The 21,578-nt window shown below is 36.0% G+C and overlaps 1 protein-coding gene across 2 annotated transcripts; it reads left to right on the top strand.

The window, feature by feature from the left end:
- The first annotated feature begins 9,734 nt into the window (after window positions 1-9,734).
- comtd1 (catechol-O-methyltransferase domain containing 1) lies at window positions 9,735-20,688 on the top strand. Of its 2 annotated transcripts, none has more exons than XM_041261044.1 (7): window positions 9,735-9,841; window positions 10,924-11,057; window positions 13,272-13,377; window positions 14,284-14,402; window positions 18,361-18,415; window positions 19,273-19,406; window positions 20,163-20,688. In XM_041261044.1, exons 1-7 carry the CDS (start codon window positions 9,829-9,831, stop codon window positions 20,313-20,315), a joined length of 714 nt encoding a protein of 237 aa, XP_041116978.1. In that variant the 5' UTR covers window positions 9,735-9,828; the 3' UTR covers window positions 20,316-20,688. The 2 variants fall into 2 exon arrangements, with proteins under 2 accessions (XP_041116978.1, XP_041116977.1); XM_041261043.1 differs by lacking the exon at window positions 9,735-9,841 and adding an exon at window positions 10,134-10,301.
- Window positions 20,689-21,578: the final 890 nt, after the last annotated feature.

Raw genomic sequence — 21,578 nt, 5'->3', positions numbered from 1 at the left:
CCCAAAAACCCACTTCCACAAGATCACTCAGATCTTAACTATTGTAAAGAACCCCAAGGAAGGTCCATCAAATCCTGACCATAGTACAGAGGCAGATGATTGAACCCAGGCCTCCAAGTTCAGAGACCAACACTATTTGTTGTCCATCAGAGGAGCTGATATACTCAACTGTATATAACTTAAGCTAATCACACATTCTGCACTATGCCTGGAAAACAATGGTGGGATCTATTTTAATTATCTAACCAGTGTTGGATCTTAATACTTTCATTCTATATTAATCCTGCATGTGTTTTCCCACATGGGGTGATTTATTAACCTCAATAAATGCAATGCAAATACTGTGGCAGCTTCACAAAAAATCAGGTTTGGGAATTTTAGTGTGTCGGTACTTAGATCTACTATAGTTTATAACATTAAAATAGACCCCAATATGTAAAAACCACAGTGTCACTGTTGATACTAAAATGAACTGTGCTGTCATTTGTATTCTGCATTGTGCAAAACCATAGGTATGGTGTCCTTGTGATTACTTGTGGTTTACATGTAGCACAAAATATATCTTTTGATTTAACAATGTACTTTTCTTTGTGGGTACATTTAAGGGAAATCATTTGATTAAAGTAGAATGATACATTTTCTTTAACTGGTATATTTAGACATAAATCAAATGCCCAATTATTGTATTGCATGAAACACCACTTCAGTGCATGCACACAAGGTCAGACAGAGATTGTTTAAATCTAATGGCTTGTCCAATCTGTGCTTGTTATTGGGAGATACAAGGTTATATTAAAAGAAGGGCATTAGATATAGGCACAATGTTTTCACTATATTGTTAATGGATCAAGGCTTTCCCCACTTAGGTAACTCACAAACGCTGACAGTTACTTCATTTTAGAAATGAATCAGTTTCACAGGTATGAAACCCCTGCATTTCCCTCAATTTCTATTCAATCAATAGCACTCTTACTAGGCTGTGTAAGCCCTCACTTTAAAGTCAGTGGAAGGACTTTATGAATAACATTCTCAGGACTTTCAGTCACCGGAAAGACCCAGCTAAAATGTCATGTCTTGTTTCTAGATGGCATTTGCATGACGTCAATGAACACGCAGCGGATGTGGCTTGTTGAAATGTGTACAGAGGCAATACTGAGAAACTAAAACCTTCATTCACTATGCCAACCTGTCTCTCCCATGTTTACTTAAGAGTCTATGTAAGAGTAAACCACTTAAAGATAGTATATTTATGATTTGTTTATTTTAAAAAATGACCTAATATCTAATTGAGGGTAGCTGTCAATGTAATTAGCACAGTTTTCACCTTCATCAAGGGGAGATTGTTTTTTTAAATATTTTATAAAGAAACATTTTTTAAACCCTCCACAGTTGTTGTGACAGAAATAACAGGTGTGATTATGTGGTTGAGCACTGTTGAGCAGACCTGTCATCTTGGCACTTTTTGATGCTGTCATCAGCTGCTGAATGCTTGTTCCTGCACAATCCCGTCAGTCAAGGTAAATGAGTTGCGAGTTAAAGAGGAAGTCTTGGCAGACTTGTACGAATTCAGCTGTGTTTTAAATGAAGCAGGATTTGAAATCATTTTCTTCATATAATATCTGAATAGAATCCAACCAAGTGTATTTTTTCACCATAGAATTGATCATGTTTGAAACAATACAGGCCCGAGGATGCAGTCTTCTGCTTCAGTGTAAAATCCTTGACTTGTATCATTACATGTACAACAGTTGTTTTAATAAGACTTGTATTTAACAAGGGTGTAAAAAAAAAAAAAAAACACCTTTCCATACTGTCCTAAAATTGTCCCAATTTATTATGTTTAAGTAAAAGTTAGATGCCAGAATCTGCAATCTATAATCCAGTTTCACACCTGCTCTAAAGTGCTTAAATGAGGAGATAATGCAGGCAGAATTGCAGCCCTTCTTGATTATACTGCTTTCTTAACCTTTCAGACAAAATGATGAATACTTTTCCAGAGATTCTGACAGGCATCTCATAACTGTCAAGTTGTTATCGTGGAAGCTAGGGACGTACACTACAAATATTAAGTAGGTCATGGAGGTCACTGTCAAACAGGTAAACTAGCCACACAGTGATTGTGGGATTTGTTTTTCCTTCAATCTCTGGGTTCATGGAATATAGTTATCAGGTTAATAGAACCAATTATCTATATGCTAGTTTAGTACTGTATTGTCCATTGAATGATCCTAGTGAATGATCACCATTGGTATAGCTGGCCAAATCATTGTTTTAACAAACAAGATACATATATTGACTGTTGTTAAAGTCAAAATTGGAAGAATATTTCCATGTCAGATTTAAATAAAGACTGTAAATCTAATAGGCAGAGCTTATACATGTTTGGTTCCACTAGAGTAAAGTCAGTCACTGTGGCAAATAGTCTATCTACAGTGTCTTCTTATCAGCAAAGCTTTTTTTATTAATTCAATTTATGTAGCTGACATTCATAGCCATATAGCCCTAATCCAACATCTGTCATGATCTCAGCTATGCAGTGTGTTAGTGGTGGGTTTATTCTATATGCAAGATTACCTGCAGCTGATATCTGCCAAGCCTGCTCAAGTCCCAGTTGTGTGCCAAGTGACTATGGCAAGCAGCTAGGATGCAGCCTCACTTAAAAATGCCAGCATCAAACTATTCACTTGCAATAATCTTGTGTTTATTTTTTAATAAATAAAAACAGTATGCGTTTTTCTTTTTTTTTTTTTTTTTTTTTTTAAATCAGATTGTGGTTGTTATGTAAACAATGGCTTAGTAGTGCTATCTGGCAACTGGGAAAAAAAAAAAAAAACAACAGAAAAAAGTAGCAATATTTATCACAAATAGAAGTCTCCTGATAGATGGGTTAATGTATTATCTTTGGATTACTGTAATATGTGTCTGATATCTGAAGAGTGAGCCTCAGGCATTCTCTCCATTGTTGGGCCCCTGCATGGACAAGTCCCTCAAGGAAGGTGCCTCCACTCACCTAGACTGTCTTAAGTTTGTCTTGAAACAGCAGCTGCAGGAAGTCTTGGTCTTGTGGGATTTACTTCAGCCTGGAGGGTGAATGTCAGATAAGTCAGCCAGCCATTCATCAGCTGATATGAAGGAAAGAAACTTGACTCTCCTGGTAAAATATGGAATGGCCTGGATTCAGTACAGAGGTCGATAACCCCCTTGACTGATTAAAGCTACTTTATATGGGAAAACAAATCCATCATATTATTTACTATATTTTTAATTTTTGTTTTTAATGTATATGCAGAAATCATACCTGTTGTATCCATTTTGAGGAGCTGCTGGGACTCTTTTAAAAGAAAAAGGCACAATAACACCTCCGAGCAATACAGCCAGCCTCATCCTATTTGACATTGACTATTGTGTTGTTTACATTTCCTTTAAAGCCTCCAGCTGTATTCTGCATAGTGGATGCTAAATGCTGGTTCTATATACATCGTCTTTACAGGAAAATATCTGAAATGAAAACTCAGATAAGTTTATATGAGTGATAAATATTTGCATTAACTATGGTAAAATCTGTATCAGCCGAATGACTTGTGCTTTCCTATATAGCTTATAAAAATCCTAGCCCATGGAAGACATTGAAAAAGACGTGTAGTCAACAAGACTGAAGGGGTTAGAGACTCGTTATTCAATATGCATGTGTTATACTAGTCGATAAGCATCATGTATTTTGTTACAAATTGTCACTAAGAAAACGTGTTAGAAATGTGGGTTCCACCAGTCTTGTAATAAGAGCCTCAATTGTACACTACCATAATAAGGCTTGTTGGCATTTTATGATTCCTAGAAGGATATCTTGTTTGAAATTCTATTGAACAGGGAGCATTACCTGTAATATTATACTCATTTGTTTCCATGCTGCACGTTTCAAGAGTTGTTGCATACTTCCTGATTTCTAGACAGCCACACAGAAGCCATGATAAAAGCACAGCCATGTCACAAAATATAATTTGAGATAGAAGTTGAGATAAGTCAGCAACAGAGTAGGTTTACATGGGCAATACTTTGATCATTAAAAAAGACCCTATGAAGTAGTCCTTTTGACTTGTTATATAAAGTTAATTATAAACAAACTGCAACTGAACTATATACAGGATTTAGTTTACTGATACCTTGACAGCTGTATATCTCCTAATTACACAGACCTGGGAAGTAATATCCATACCTCCGCTCTGCCATTACCAACTGCTGTTCATTTGGCAATAGTGTTAGAAATATCAAGCGCACCCTTTAATGTGGGAGTCCGTTTGGTTTTCGGGTCATTACTGGTTGACACATCGTGGTGATTTTAGAATCCAAAATGGTATAGTGAGGCAGTGTTGCCTAATGGTTTCTATTTCTATTGAAAATTCTATTTGTATTGATCTGCATATAATTTGACAGAAAAAAAAATGACTCGGCTTCCTGTGATAATCATGGGAATGTCAGAAGTGTCAATATGGTGGCATGCAGAGCTGGAAACAAACAGCATTTTGGTATTTCTGTATACATAAATTTAAAAGCAAGCTTTCAAAAGCTAATTACAGTGTTTTTGTACAGCTGTAAAAAAAAAGCCTCACATGAGGGAAATGCCATAACAGTTTGTACACAATTCAAGTTTGTAGTGGTAACAATCTGGATATGAAATGAATACTCTGTTATGCTGCTGGAGTGAAGCCTTATGATTAAGAAGTTTACGTCCTAATTTAAAAGTAAAAATACTGTACTAACATCGAATATAGCTGACTGACTTCCAGTGCAAAATACTTTATTCTGGTTGAGAGATTTTTGTTTTTAATTCTACAGTAGTGGTTTATCTTTCCATTGGTAAATGTATTCAGTTAATTTATGTTTATAAAACAAGCTAGACTACTGAACTCAAACTACTTAATGTGTAAAACAGTATCATTGTATTGTAAAAATGACAGTATTGTTGCTCCAAATGCAATAAAAACATTTTAGTACTGAAGGCTTTAATATGGAAAATTGGTAATAAATATATATGTGCACCCTGAAGGCAGTGGGTGCTATTTTATTTTATAAAAGGCCAACTGCTTTTCTGGAATGCTGTTCTTTTACTACAAAAAAAAAAAAATCTCTGGTTTACAAGGACAGATACATCTTAAATCCTTGGTTATTAGATTAAAGCTTTTTGTACCCCGAAGTTGAAGTTGAGAAGTTGAAAAAAGGCAGACCGTCCTCAACTTTCAAACAAACCTGAAGGTTATCTGCCAATGGGAATGCACTGTCAATCATCTCTCCTACTTCCTCTCTGTTTCTTTCCAGAATAATTAGCCTCTCCAGAATTGTTTGGCTGTGTAAACTGTTTTGACTTATATGTCTGGCAGATTAATTGATCCAGCATGATTCATTATCATATAACCGTGGCTATATAAACCAGATTACTTTTTGTAAAACAACTTTCACACTTCTATAAACATTTTAAATATATATAAATAAAATCTAGCTGTTGAATATTGATAAATATTATAAATATATACAGTAGACACCCCAGCTCTACCTTCTGTGCCACTATCTATTTTGTAGGAGGACAAATACAAAACTGAGTTGTGACAAAAAAAAAAAAAAAACATGCCGTTATATATAAAATTCCACATTTATATCCATGTACTTTATGACTTAATGTAAGCATATAAAAAAGATGGTGTTTAAATACAATTTTCAACAATTACTTTAAAAAGCAAACAACATTAAATGCATAAAGGCTGTGTTAAATGAATTACAATCTGCAGAAACAGCTGCCTTGTAGCTATTAAAACTGAACTAGATTAAGTGCATTGCTGTGGAAAGTGCAATAATACAACTATTTCTTTGATAACAGCACCATCTGCTGCCTAGAATGTTTATAATCTTTTTAAACGCAAGTACTGTATACTTAATTTCAAATGTAAACAGATTTAACTATCTGACTTGATATAAAGCTTATTATGTTTATGTGTTATGAATTATGGTACACAATGTTATTTGCTAAAGTACACCATAGGGGAATTTACAGAGTGGCATCAGATATAGACAGCGATGCTGTCAACACGTCTTGATGACATCACTCAGCATTTTCACAAATATGTAAACAAAAGATTATGAACAACCTATCAACACAAATCACTGACCTGGGTACAAGTACAGTCTGAGACAGTGCACACAACTTTGAATACGTTATAAAGTAGTACCTGAATGATGTATTTTTTTTTTTTTTTTTTTAAATAGTGCCAGGTGCCAGTTTCAACTAACTGGGGTACTTAACCCTTTTCTCTCCTTCTTACCCCTCATAGCTGCAGAGGAACAAGTGTTATTGTGCTAAACAGGTCACTTCCTGCCTGACCTCTGTGGGAAGCTGAAAGTGAAGTATTGCTATGTTGAAAGTTGAATTGGGGTGTTGCTATCAAAGCAAATGTGCCAATAATGGGGAAAAAAGCATTAGTAGGTATTTCTTCTACTGTCAGCTTTCAGACCGTCACTGTAGACACAAGAGGTATCAGACAGTCAAGTTTGTCAAAATTCCAGAGCACCAGCAAACAGAACCGGTAATTATGGTAAAGGACAGCAATAATGCAAAATGACTTCTTTTTTCATTTTTATATAAGTTACTAGAGCATAGATAGATAGATAGATAGATAGATAGATAGATAGATAGATAGATAGATAGATAGATATGTATTAAAATGATGTATTAAAATGATTCATTAAAGTGATTCAACAGTAGAGAACACGACAGAAAGGTGTTAGTGTTATATATCTCAGTCCTTATACTTAGACCTTAACTTTGCTGTTACTGAACACAGACTGGAGGTTTTAATTGATTAAAACATTAATCATTGAAGTTTGCTTTAATTACAATTTTGATAAACATTTAATCAAATCCGCTTAAATCCAAAGAGGTAACTAAGAACTAAGAACTATTTTTAATGTGAATAAATTTAACTATCATGTCTAAATATATGGGACTAATAATTAGTAATAGTGATGATTTGCATTGTTTTCTATTTGATGAAAAAAGATGCATCTTCAGCATTGAAGCAAAAGGCTTTGTCAGTTGTCTTGACGGTGCATTAATGTGACAGTCCCCAGCAACAAAGAACAAGCAGGCAGAGACACGCAGGGAAATGAGTGCTCGGAAGAACGGAACAGAGGAGTGCATTTTACAGATGGCAAGCTGCATCTTTTCATTGGTATACAGACATAAGCAGCAGCTCTGGGGCTGGGTCCTGTCTACAAAATCTGCTCCGAAATAGTCAATACTTGGTATAAACAGCAAAAACAATTAGTGTCACCTAAGGTATGCTGTTGGAAGAGATAATGCCAGAACAGTGCTTTACTTAGGAAGACCTTTACTTTGTATTCTGCAAATTTATATAAACATCACACAAATTATAGAGTTTTCTTTCATAAAATATAGAGTTGAGACCTTTAAATCCACAATTTTACATCTGTACAGCTCTAATATAATATATACCATATATGTTAAAAAAAATTATGCATTTACTATAGTTTAACCTGGTTTGATTTATTTATTTATTTATTTTTTTATATGCTTTACCATACTTGTCTATGCTTTACAATGCTTACCTTGCTTTACTATGCTTTTAATTTGCTATATGTTTACTATGGGAGACTTTTATAAGGATTACACTGTACATTGGACTTGAACACAATCTATGAAATCATAAAAATGTACACCCCCTTTCCTAACTGGCTGAGAAATGAACAGGGGCTAGAATAGATTAACCAAACTGTTTGGGTTGCTATCCAATAACCCGAACTTACTTAATTTAGTTTAAATAAATGATGGTATAATCACACTTTCTTTAACTACACCTGGTTCATATTTTGGTATTACTACGGTCTGCCCCTATGTTAAATATCACGCCAGCGACCTGGTCCTTTAACTCCTTTTACTCAGGCACTGTAAGAGACAGCCCTGCTTGCGATTGAAAGAGAGTCAGAGCTTTTAAACGAGGTCCTATTTGTGTATGTCCGGTAGATGACCATATTAGGAGATAGCCTCGACCGCGAGTGTTTTACCATGTTACTGCTGCGCTGTAAGACAGACCTAGCTTGGTGCAGTAAACAAACATTTATAGTTAAAGTGAAAGAGGTACAAATCTAACAACAGTAAAATAAAAAATAAAAAAATACAAGTGAAAATTGATCAGACCCTAAAGGGTTAAACAACATTCATGTTCTTCTCTCATACTGTTCTATTTTACTTAAATGGGCATTTTCAATGTAATAAGGGCAGTAGAAATCATACACCAATACAGTAAATTAAAGATTGTGTACACTCTTTGGCAGCCTGAAAATTAGCCTGACTAATCTCTTCTAACAATTCCTGATTCTATCCATTACTTTGGAAAGAAACTTGTGTGTTGTATGACTTCATTTAATCCCCTCTGTTGCTGTGTTTCCTTTACATGTTACCCATATGACTGCTCTCTGATCTTCACCTTTCTCTACTCTTCTTAACTTCGATCTTGATCATTTATCTCCCTAATCCCTCCAGCTATTTCCTCTCCCTTTTGGATCTTGCCTTTAAACTCCCCCACCCACTTTATCCTACAACCCCCCCCCCCCCCCCCCCCCCCCCGATATCCTTTATCCAAAACGCAATAATTCTGAGAAGTGAATCTGAACATCCCAGCTGAAAAAAGCGCCTTGCCTTTGTAACAAGGAAAATAATAAAAACTCTTAACTCAGTTAAATACAGTATGACAAACTGTGGTGACTGCTGAGCTACAATACATTATATCATCACATACGTGCCTACTGTATATACAATAGACTAAGTTTGTTTAAACATGTGGATTTCTGATATATATCAGGGAGACCAGATGAGGTTCCACATACTTTTATTTTTAATCACACAACGAAACCCTGTTTGGGCCGGGGTTCACGCCAAAATAATAAATAGCTCTCTCTCTCTCTCTCTCTCTCTCTCTCTCTCTCTCTCTCTCTCTCTCTCTCTCTCTCTCTCTCTCTCTCTCTCTCTCTCTCTCTCCGCAGACTCACGGGAGGTCGCACACTGCTTCATCGATAAACACTCTCTCAGCCAGTTCTCCGTCTCTGGCAGTCTCTCCCCTCAGACATTCACCAAACGGTGTGCCCCTTACCCTCACAATACACGAAACCTTAATAGGACGTAACAAGCAAGAAAAACACAACGTTCAGGATGTTGCCATGGCCAGGGTCGTTACAATATATATATAAAAAGAAACAAGGACCAGGGGTCACAAATAGAGATTAGACAAAGGGGCATTCAGAACAGAAAATAGGAGGCACTTTTTTTACACAGAGAACTGTGAGGGTCTGGAATCAACTCCCCAGTAATGTTGTTGAAGCTGACACCCTGGGATCCTTCAAGAAGCTGCTTGATGAGATTCTGGGATCAATAAGCTACTAACAACCAAACGAGCAAGATGGACAGAATGGCCTCCTCGTTTGTGAACTTTCTTATGTTCTTATGTTCTTATATATATATATATATATATATATATATATATATATATATATATATATATATATATATATATATATAATAATTCCACTAATTGACGCTTTCAGCGCTTAACTCAGTATCACAGTACGCAAGCTACTCCACCGTTATTTTTTCATTAAAATACAGTATTCAAATTTGGTAGTTTTTGGAGGAGTGCACTTTGTGTTAAGTTTTGTCATCATTACTCAGCTTTTTTTTCAGCCAATAAACTGCAAACACACCAGCCTGTTGCCTATTTCTGTACTGAAGACTGAGGCCTAGGCATTGCTGACTTTGGAACACTAAAAATGGCATCAGAAGGTAAAGAATTGCATGTTATGAAACCAGATGAAATGTATGTGGTATTTTTAGCGCGTTACTGTATGTATGTATGTATGTATGTATGTGTATATCTCTCTCTCTCTCTCTCTCTCTCTCTCTCTATATATATATATATATATATATATATATATATATATATATATATATATATATATATATATATATATATATAAGTATAATCGTTCTGTCTGTAGGCTATACAGTTGCTATATACTATGAAAATAAACGTGACTTCAAACAAACGTGTTTTATGTACTTTTTGGGCTTCCATAGGAGTATACTGGCGGCTGTCATATGACAACATCCTACACACTGTCGTCTCATGACTAGAGTCGTTTTCGCTGTTCATTTTCAACGATGTCTTTATATAATGTATCCAAAGAAGCCCTAATTGGTTCGGCAGCTCTGGGTGCTGTTTTTGCTGTAGGATTATGGATAGGTAAGCAATATAGGTGTAAAAAAAAAAAAAAAAAAAAAAAAAGAAAAAAAAAAAAATGATTTTAATGAAAGGTCAAAGCTACTTTTGCCATTTTGGTTTCATTGAGCAGAAGGTATTCAAAGATTAGCTTGTGTTACAAAACAGTCTGATTTTTTCGACCATTCATGATACGCGTTATTAACATGAAGACGAAGAACAAAACCATTTCTTAAAGCTGCAGTGCCCAATTCACTCCAGTTTTATACTGGAGAAAAATGATGCATTCAAACAGTTTGCTATTCTGCGCTGTTTACACTGGCTTTCCAGTTTCTTTACATCCTGTTATACTAGCAATTTTAGCTGTGAACAGAACAGTTTTGTTCCTTGAGTTACTGCTACTGCCTGCAGCATGTTATAACAGTCATCTACATACAGACTGATGTAAACCAAGAAAACAAACGCGTTTCTTAACAGGTAATAATGATAGTTACTGTAGACTGTATCTGGTAGCAGGGTTATTAAAATATGTTAAAGCACGTACACAGTGTACATTTCAAACACTGCTGATGGATGATAGTTCAATATGATACTGGCTAACAAGGATTTCTGTTTGAAGAGCCATTTTCATTCTATTTATTTCTAGGAGGAAGACAAGTGCCCTCATACGGCATTCTCAACACCTTTAAGAGTCATGCTGGGGCAAAAGGCAATCCTTTAATGGGGTATGTGCTTGAGCACTCGCTGAGAGAGCACCCTGTACTGAAGAAGCTGAAACTGGCGAGTACACATGATTTTGCTTGTATTTAGCAGGAGTGCTTCTGGCATGTTTGGTGGTATTTCTGCTACATGCATGTGTTTTTATTTTTCTTTTTTTTTAATTTTTTTGAGACAGTATAGATTAGAATGAAAGTCAATGTTAACAGTGGTGGAAACTCAACTGTTTATCACAATTTAAATGGTGCTTCCTGGTGTCATTGCATATCATTGTAGCGATTGGAAATAATTGCTGCTTAAAAAAACACGAACATTACAGAGATTTTTTATATGTTAATTATGACCTTCTCCCTTGTATTCCTTCCTCTTTCACATTTTTTACTGTCTGGTTTTTGCTTAACTTTTTTTCTCCTTCAACAGAGGGTGATTGGATTAAAGTAAATGACCTATGTCCAGTATAATTACAGAACACATACTTTTTTTGGACAAATCAGTTGTCTACAGAAAGAGAGAGGAACATTGTCAATTTTATCATTTTCCAAAACAAATAATCAAGACATTGTTAGTAATATTACAATATTTGATTATTGTTCCAATCCTAGTTATAAATGTCAGTCCCATGCATTAAAATTCATCAGGAAATAATGCTCTACAGTACAAGGGCATATAGATATCCTTGGTTGCCCAACTAACATTTTAGGGCATAGATGTCAAAAGCAAGCTGCTGTGTTGGGGAAACTAGAGAAGACATTTTTTAGCAACATATTCTGTCCACCAAAGCAGTTTTCACATAGATACAAGGGCGTGCAAATACTATTTCTGCAGGCCAATATTACTGAACTATTCTGCCGTTTCAGTAATATGCCCTGCTGTACAAACAAATGATGGACAATAATGTAATCTTATGTTCTGTAAACTTTAGATTTTACTTTTTGGTTCAAGGGAAAACATTCAGCATTTTGAAATTTAATTTTGTTATTTTCTGGCATTATTCCATTCTCTTTTTCTTTTCTACAAAGCCCACATTTCTACAAATGGCTGTAGTGAATCAAAGTTTGCAAGTGTGATTTAATATATGAGGGACAATCTATGGAGGGTGTGAAGTAATTTAAAATGCAAAGAGTTAGGGAACAAAATCAGATCGCCAGCTTTGAATATGTCGAAACAAGTTGAAGAAAGTTTTATTTTCCTTATTATAAATGGTCCTTCATTTGTGCATCCTGCCAGTTCAAAAGATGTTAATTCTATGAGCATAAATTTACGAAAGAGCACTAAATATGTGAATGATAGTTTGGAAACCAGGCTTTAACCACTGATAGGCACAGAATTTAAACCTATTTCTCTGGGATGAAATCTATCTGGCATCATGGAGGCATTACTTGCATTAAAGTTTTCATATAGAGTTGTGAAAATTACCTGTAAATAACAGGTTATTTGAAGCATGAATAAATGTGAATTAATGTTATAATATCTTAGATTTTATTTTGTAGTTCGTTACATCAGTACAAATAATAGAGTGGTTAAATAAAACACTGGACCAAACAAGGGATTATAATTTAAAACAACCTCCTCCACTAGAATGTCTAACTCCTCTGTATGCCGTTTTAGTTTGCGTTGCCTCTGCCTGTCCCCCTGCGGAGGGCTGTGTCTGTTGATCGCTCATTTTCAGTCGTGTAAGCCACCTCCACCTTTCACAATAAGCCACTGACCAAAACATACTTCTGGACTGTTGGGGCTTTTATGTCACAGTGGTCATGGGTAAGGCTTGGACATTATCGTGCACATGGAATTATCTATTATTGTATGTAAGTTAGCCAAATAGTGTGCATGTAAATTAATGCATTCTCTGTTAGTAAATGGGACAGTACATTTAGATGTATAGTACATGTTAGTCTTACTACTCTATGTGCACATTACAGCTACATTTAGTGCCCTTTTGTAAATGAGGCCCTGTGATTCATAAAACAGAAAATTAACCAGAAAATGATTTCAATGGCAAAGCTAACATTGAACCAGCAGAGGGTGCCATTGGATAATAGTGCAAAGATCTCAAGGTCACAGCTGGATCCACATTTATTTTTTCTTAAGTCATTTTTGTGGACAAATATTTCTACTTTTTTTAATCAAGGCAGTGCCTTTTTTCTGTAGAGGCGGTTAATGTAATGTACAAAGGGAAAGAATCCAAACATAACGTATATTTAAAATAATATGGTTTGCTGCTTTCTAAGGATTTTTAGCTGCATTTCAAACTGATGACCATGTCCTTCAATTTTGCAGCATACACTTGAACATCCTGGAAACCAGATGATGGTGGCTTGTGAACAAGCTCAGCTGATGGCCAACCTTGCCAAACTCATAAAAGCAAAGAAAGCAATTGAAGTCGGTAGGTACAGATGTTATGCTTGTGACTGACCTGTGTCAGGGATGCACAGCAGCAGTATATACAGCAGTATACAGGCTTCCTAATCTGCCTAGATCTAAATCAGGGCTTGAATTTCATTTTTATGTGTGGGGGGTATTTCCCCCTATGCTTCAGACAGTGTGGGGATTCCAAAATTTTAGAGGGGAATGGCAAAAAAAAGGCACTTTTGCATATAAAAACTATATATATATCATCATTCCCGCTGGTGTTGCTTTAAAATAAGCTGCTTTCAGGAGACCTAACAGCTGTTCATCACTGTGAGACAGAGCATTCTCCATTGCTTTTGCCATTGCCTGACGTGAAATTTGTTTTTCTTTTAAACCAGTGCTCCATTTCTTTTTTTTTTTTTTTTTTTTTTAACTCTTTACACACAGCCTGTTTTTCACTGCTTTCATTTATGTATGTTTTACTACTGGATAGTGTGTACTGCATGCATATAACATATCAAATGAAAGGCCACAAAATTTCCTTCATATTGTGTACCTTTGCAACAGGATTAGGCATACTATATGTGGTAGAGATGAGAATATATATTAAAAAAAAAAAAAAAAAAAAAAAAACCTGCTTGTCCAAAAAAAATCACGTTTGGTCACTGCTGTATATATTGTAATCATAGATGGCAAAAAAACCAAAAAAAAATACAGTGTACCACTGAACCTCAATAGAAACGAACATGGGGGGGAGCTGAGCTTCTAAGCTTTAAAACGATACTGCTCCTTTCAACTGACTGGTAATACTGACTTGCCCATTATACTTTGTTACAAATGCAAGATAAAATGTGCGTCGTTTTCACAGAGGGAACTGCCCCATAGTTTAGAGCACTTGGCAAAATGTATTAATTTTTTTAACTGTGCTTTCTCTTTTCAGGAGTGTATACAGGGTACAACGCTTTAAATCTGGCTCTTGTACTGCCAGATGATGGCAAGGTTGTTGCTTGTGATGTCAGTGAAGAGTTTACCAGCGTGGGAAAACCCTTTTGGAAAGAAGTAAGACAATGCATTGTTTTTGCGGCTACAAAACACCCATATTGCGGCCAAAATCTGCACTTTGCACACACAAATCGTAAAGTGGGACTTTAGCAGCCACTAAAAATGCAGCGTATGTAAAGAGTGGTGTTCATCTGCCGTTCTGGATCTGCCGTCAAATTAGCACTTTGCCATCATTAATCCATTTAAATTATATTGAAATGTATTCAAATGAAGAAAAGAGCAGGAAATTTGGCAGGGATCTGGAATACTAAGCAGGCACAAGCATTATGATGACATGTAAGGATTTTACTTTGCACTTGGGCAATTTGCTGGCCATCCAAAAACTTTGCACCTCCTCTTACACTTATTCTTCAAAAAAAGTGACAACAAATAAACACATTTAAGGTGCTCAATGCAAAGCTGTACCATATTTTAGTGATATAAGCTGTGTGATGTGTGTGTAGGGAGTAATGGGTATATTTTGTCGAGTGGCATATTGCACAGCACATAAAACTGTCAATTCTTAATATCTTAGCCTGTATTTTTAATTATGTAATGTTCTCTTCGTTCTTTATTATTATGCAGGAATATATATATTTTATTTTTTTTGTGAAGACGAGTCTTACCTGTATGAAGTTTATACAATAAAGCATAAGAACACAATGTAGCACCGCATGTGCGTTGGGAGTGTCATATTCCAATTGTACAAAGACTATGAGATCTTTGATAATAAAGAACAACTGACACAAATACTGAGGTTTAAAGAGAACCGTGGTGATGACATTACATAACCAACTGAAATGAATAGGAGGATACCGTTGTATAATGTAGATGATTTGGAGAGGTGGAAGCTATGATAAGTGACTTCAAGGCAGAGGGGTGATGTACAGAACTGTGTGTGTTCTTTTTTTCTTCATTGATTGTAATCTTTTATGTCAATATATAGTATATGCTGGAGAGTGGACATCTACCTTAAGCGAAGCTTATTTTATAGGTCCATATTATCTTCCTACTTCTAGCTAAATGGTTATTAAAAAAGCTTGTCAAGTCAGGTAAATGATAGTAGAACGTAGACACGTAGAGAAAACCAATTACTCTCAAGATTATCCCCCTGACCTTGCACTTCCACTCCTGTAAACTAAGCCATACAGTCTTGACAGCAAGAGGGTAAATCATTTCACCCTGACAGAGTGTGTGTATATTGCAGCAAACGTTGCAATGTGAAAAGAAATGAGCTCCTCTAAATGAGCTATTTAACTCGCGTTGTCAGTTTATTTCGAGAAGCCTTTTTAGATACACCATTGTTGTCAAAATTCTGCAGCTGCTGTTCACTGGAGGCCCAGATTGAATTATGGTTCTAGGGGTTGTTCTCTGTGATGTGTAAAACATTCTGCCATTAAGGCTTCACTTTGTAAATCAAATTTCAGTCACCTTGCTTCTGTTTATGGTGCTGCCTGAGCCTGCAATGCCCTTCACAGTGCTCTAAAACTCCTAGGACTAGTTGGTAATTTAAGAACTAATTTATTGTGTCATTTGAATACAGGCTGCACAAATATTCTGTTTATATGTTAATCAGAAGCATTAGCATGCATCTGCTCTACCTGCAGCAGTAAAGGTTTATTATTAATTCAGTCTCTATTCTGGAAACAGGCATTTAACAAGGGCTTTGCCTTTAGTTCAGATAGTGATTTTTGTAATACCTTTAGCAGACTGTAGTGGTGACGTCACAGACCAGGAAGCAGTACGGACACAGGTAAATGTGGGGCTTAAACAGCCGTAGCAGTGTGTTTATTAAAGAAGAATCACAGTAAAACAAACAAAACATATTCTTAAACACAAAGTGAAAAGGCACGTGGGCCAAACAAAACCAAGGTACAAATAAACTGTACAAACGAGTACCTTCAGCAATACTGACACCAGTAGCAATCGACTCTTTGCTTTTTTTCCTCTCTCCTCCAACCCTCACCCATAGGTGCATCTGAGCTCTCTTATATTATGTGGCTAGAGCCCGAATTAACCATTAATTAAACCATTACCTCATTAAGGCACTAGCCACACTCCCACGTATGTTGTCAGGGAGAAATTAATCTAACCCCCTCCCTGCCGACAAACATTTATAAATACAAAACAAAACCCAACAATTACAAGGGATTCGTGGGTTTCTTGAGTAATGGCTTCCTTCTTGCCACCCTACCATACAGGCCAGATTTATGGAATGCTTGGGATATTGTTGTCACATGTACACTTTGACCAGTCTTGGCCATAAAAGCCTGTAGCTCTTGCAAAATTGCAATTGGCCTCTTGGTAGCCACTCTGATCAGTCTCCTTCTTGTTTGTTCATCCAGTTTGGAGGGATGGCCTGATCTAGGCAGGGTCTTGGTGGTGCCATGCACCTTCCACTTCTTAATAATCGTCTTGACCATGATCCAAGGGATATTCCATCCTTTGATATTTTTATACCCATTCCCTGATCTGTGCCTTTCAACCACTTTTTCCCGGAGTTCTTTTGAAAGCTCCTTGGTGCTCATGGCTGAGTCTTTGCTTTGAAATGCCTAACCCAGCAGAGGGAACGTACAGGAACTGCAGAATTTATCCTGAAATCATGTGAATCACTACAATTTAACACAGATGGAAGCCACTTAACTTGGTGTGTGATTTTGAAGGCGATTGGTTACACCTGAGCTAATTTAGGATTGCTATTAAAAGCGGGGGTGGACACTTATCCAACCAAGCTATTTCAGTTTTTATTTTTAATTAATTTTCTACAAATTTCTAAAATATTTTTTTCAGTTGGAAAGTTGTGGGGTAGGATGTGTAGATAAATGGGGAAAAAAAACTATTTTAATGCATTTTCATTCCAGACTATAAGGCAGCAAAAGGTGAACATTTTGAAAGGGGGTGTAGACTTTCATAGACACTGTGTGTGTTTGTGTTTGTGTGTGTGTGTGTGTGTGTGTGTGTATATATATATATATATATATATATATATATATATATATATATATATATATATATATATATATATATATATATATAGATATTGTAATACAGCAGGGAAGGGGTTAATAGTTTCCCTGGCCAAAAACAGGTGCGAATGCACATTTGGATGTTTAATTGTTTAATTGTTTTATTGTGTAATTATTAGTTATCCCCTGCACCTGGTGTTTATTCTAAATTATAGCCAGGTGCAGGGTATTTAAAGAAAGCAGCCAGTCTGTTCAAGATTGCTGGTGTGTGAGGATCCCGGTTGAGGGTGATTTCAACCGAAACAAAAAAGGTAGTATGAAGAAGCCTTTTTGAGTGTTCTGTTTTGTTACTGTGTGGTTCCTGCATGTGTTACATAGTGCTCTAGGAAGAGCTAGGTGTTTGGATTGTGGTTGTTTATTTTGTTTTTTGTGTTTATTAAAAATTCGCATCAGCGTGTTAAAAACTTCCACTTCTGGGCCCTGCTTAAAAGGGGCAACGAACATATATATGTGTGTGTGTGTGTGTGTGTGTTGTGTAAAAAAAAAAATATATATATATATATATATATATATATATATATATATATATATATATATATATATATATATATATTATTATATGTGTGTGTGTGTGTGTGTGTGTGTATGTGTAAAAATATATATACGTGTGTGTGTGTGTGGCTGCATGCAAGTGAGTTGGCAGTCATGGTTCCCTATGGCCTGTAGTTCAAAAGCAAGGAAGATTCACCTTTTGTGTTTCTGAATTTCTGCTTTATTGTACGCAATTGAAAAAATAAATAGGCAACTAATGACAAAACCAAGATTGAGACTGTGCCAATATCCATTTCACATTAACCCATCTTCCTCAGGAAATTATCAAAGTACCATTGTAGTCATGCCTTCTTTATTTCTAGTTTATTTTTATTGTGGTTGAAGAATTTTAATATAACATTTACCACACTGAACCCTACACACCCCTTCACTGTAGTTACCTTCTACTGTTCTTGTAGGCTGGAGTTGAACATAAAATTGACCTGAGGATACAGCCAGCTCTACAAACCCTTGGTAAGTAAAAAAACAGCTGCAAAACACAATGCTGCCACAACTGTATTGCAACGAAGAAGCAATCTGAATTCTACATGTAAGGGTTTAGACAGAGTAATATTACCACAGTATTATGCTAATGCACTCATCCCTGCTTAAAACTTTGTACAAAAAACACTACATAGAATAGACCTCTACTATAGTGTAAGGAAATTTTACTTGCAAACTACATCCCTGTTTTTAGAAATGGCTGTTTCGTATATATTTAATGCAGAATAATGCCACTAATCTATTATTTTGCTTATGCTAAAATACACTGGTACGTAAGGCTACAGCAAACTTTATAACCATAATACAATGTGTAAATTATTTTCACAAGAGCACTGTTTTGTTTTTGTTTAGTTTTTTAATAAAAACTGCCCGTTGGCTGTATGGTGGAAGCTGGTTATACAAATTGTAAGCTTAAGCCTGCCGTGCCTGAGCAAACCTGACAATACTCAAGCACATTGCATAAAAGATGAGCTCTAACTGGTTTACAATACAAGCATCAAAAATCCATTGCACTGCTAGCAGTTTTAAGTGTTAATGCATCTGGAGGACCAAGGTTAAGCCAGGTACAATTCAGGAGAAACTTATTCATCTTCAATACTGACACCCGTCCAGCATGTTTACACTTGGGGATTTCAACTGTTCAGTTTTAACAGCCAGATACTAGAAGACTGCACTCTTCAACTTTATCTAGCAAAGCTTGATTCAATTCAGACGCAGATATATGGTGGGCTAAGGACAAAGAACTCCTTTTCCACCCATTGTGTAAAACATATAGTGAAATCTCAAATTCTTTGTATATTGCATATCTAAACTTTCTGGTATTGCAGATGAACTTGTGGCTGCTGGTGAAGCTGAAACCTTTGACTTTGCCTTTATTGATGCTGACAAAGCTAATTATGACCAATATTACGAGAAGTGTCTACTGCTAATTAGGAAAGGAGGAATTATAGCCATTGATAATGTAAGTATGGTCCTCCTAAGGCACGTTTTTACACTAATCGTCTTTGCTGGTGTAAATCCCATTTCAAGTGTTTCTATGCCAGCTACTTCCTTTAGCGTTTGTGTATCCCTTCACTCCTGCTTCATTTGGGTGCCTGGGTCTTGAGATGCTTGTGGTAAGATTTGCTTGGAAGTGGAAACAGGTGGAATAAGGAATAATATGGGATGAAATTACTGTTATACAGTGTGTCTGTGCCACAAGAATTGGCATTTCTCTGAAACTTTCATTGGCTATTGCAAGACATGTACAACTAAGTAAACATTCTATTGATATTTAAAGGAATGCTTTATACTCAATGTGTTTATTATGGGATTATGCTATTAAGGGGGGGGGGGGGAGTAAACTCTGAATATGATGCACAATATTGCTAAATAAACCTCTGGACTGGCTAACCTACATCTTTTTGAAAATCTCACTGGGTATAAAAATGAGTCGTTTTTTACCAGTTGATTTACAGCAAGCAATTTTGGAATGTTCTTTAGGGTTGTTATCACTGGGTGTGTCGGCACCATACATGTGTGTTAGAGACTTAAATACTTGAGTATGTACTGTAGAATTCTTTGTTCTATACAGTGCCCTTACATAAGACTGTGCAGAGAAAGAATGTTGCTTAATCATATACAAAAATTAGTTTTTATGTAAACTATGACTTTGAAGATATTCATGACAGGTTGCAATACAGGGAAGACAAGTGGCAAACCGTTTTTTGTCTTTCAGGTGCTATGGGGAGGTAAAGTCCTGAACCCAGAGAAGGGCGACATAGACACCCAGTGCATTCACAAGCTGAATGAGAAAATTCACAGAGATACCAGGGTCAATATCAGCATGATAACAGTAGGAGATGGTTTAACCTTGGCATTCAAGCTCTAACCTATTGTAGATGTTAAAAGCATACAGGTCAGGGAATCTGTCCTGTTTATGACCAAAAATGGTTTGGAAGTACAGTAGAGGAACACTTTAAAAATAATGACTACAACTACCTAATGCATTCTGTGTGTGTGTGGTGAAGGGGGGGGGGAACCATGGTTTTAAAGTGTTAATAGATAATGTATGTCTTTAAGAATTGATGACAATTTTGATCGTTCATGCCATACAGGTTGCAGGGATGAAAATAATAAACAAGTGATGTAGTGATTGTTATACAAAGATTTAACACTAGGTTATAGTATTAATTGGTTGTTGCAACTAAGAAGATGCCATTTATACAAATTATTGTAACCTTGCCTAAAAGTACCAGGAACAAGTCATTTTGTACCTCTACTTTTAGAATGGAAATGGAGCTTAATAAAATCAATGAAGCATTTAATGGTGTCTGGGTGTGTTTTCTAATTGCTGTTTTACTTCATTAACCTCAACCCCACACTCACACACATGCTTTGTGCAGCATAGGGTTACTAGTTAAGAGAACATTTTATTTGTTTTTAAACAACTTTTTATGCTTCGAAGATGGTGTATATCTGGCAAAAACTGTTCAGCAAAAGAGATTTGAGCACTCAGTTTGCCACGCTGACCTCTGCTTTACCTTGTCCTTGACAGCCTAGTGATCTGATCAAGTGCATTTGAGAGCCATGGAAATCAATTAGACCCACTGCACACCTGCCAACGAAATCTTTCCGTAACTTTCACCTGTCATGCACTTCCATTTGCTATGTATCGCCCACAGAAGGAGTTCTGAGAGAACTCTATTTGCACGCAGTACTTTCAGCTAGTTTTTCACTTCATTTGGTCATTTTACCTGGCGTGAAATTATCCTCATTCATTCAGTGCTTTCTTTCCTGTAATTAACGTAATCAAATTGGGTTTATTGCAACTTATATGAGGCTGAAGGTGTTACAGGGTAAACAAACACATACAGTACATTTCATATACAAAGGGTCACCGTAGATAGATATATTACAAACACACGAGTTCCACATTGAAAATAGACACTGAGCAGTTTTTTTTGTTTGTTTCTAGCTATACACCCTTTAAGTAACACAGTTCCCAGTGAGTGGATATATTAATTGGTCAATGCTTTAACAAACTAGAATTCATTTTTCCATTTAATATTTTATAGTTTCTTAATAGTTGCTTATGACAGAAACGGAATGATTCTTGGTGATAAATCTCTCTCAGGCACTGTGTAAAGGGAGC

The sequence above is a fragment of the Polyodon spathula genome, chromosome 10, assembly GCF_017654505.1.
Source record: "Polyodon spathula isolate WHYD16114869_AA chromosome 10, ASM1765450v1, whole genome shotgun sequence".
NCBI classification, from domain to species: domain Eukaryota; kingdom Metazoa; phylum Chordata; class Actinopteri; order Acipenseriformes; family Polyodontidae; genus Polyodon; species Polyodon spathula.
The sequence above is the reverse complement of the archived record's forward strand: the minus strand, read 5'-3'. Positions and strand labels throughout refer to the sequence as shown.

Bases quoted from the DNA above. Each gene is read 5' to 3' on its own strand.
- comtd1 (XM_041261043.1), top strand. From the start codon at position 10,220: ATGTCTTTATATAATGTATCCAAAGAAGCCCTAATTGGTTCGGCAGCT. The intron at 10,302-10,923 runs GTAAGCAATATA...ATTTATTTCTAG, and splicing joins TGCTGTAGGATTATGGATAG to GAGGAAGACAAGTGCCCTCA. The intron at 11,058-13,271 runs GCGAGTACACAT...TCAATTTTGCAG, and splicing joins TACTGAAGAAGCTGAAACTG to CATACACTTGAACATCCTGG.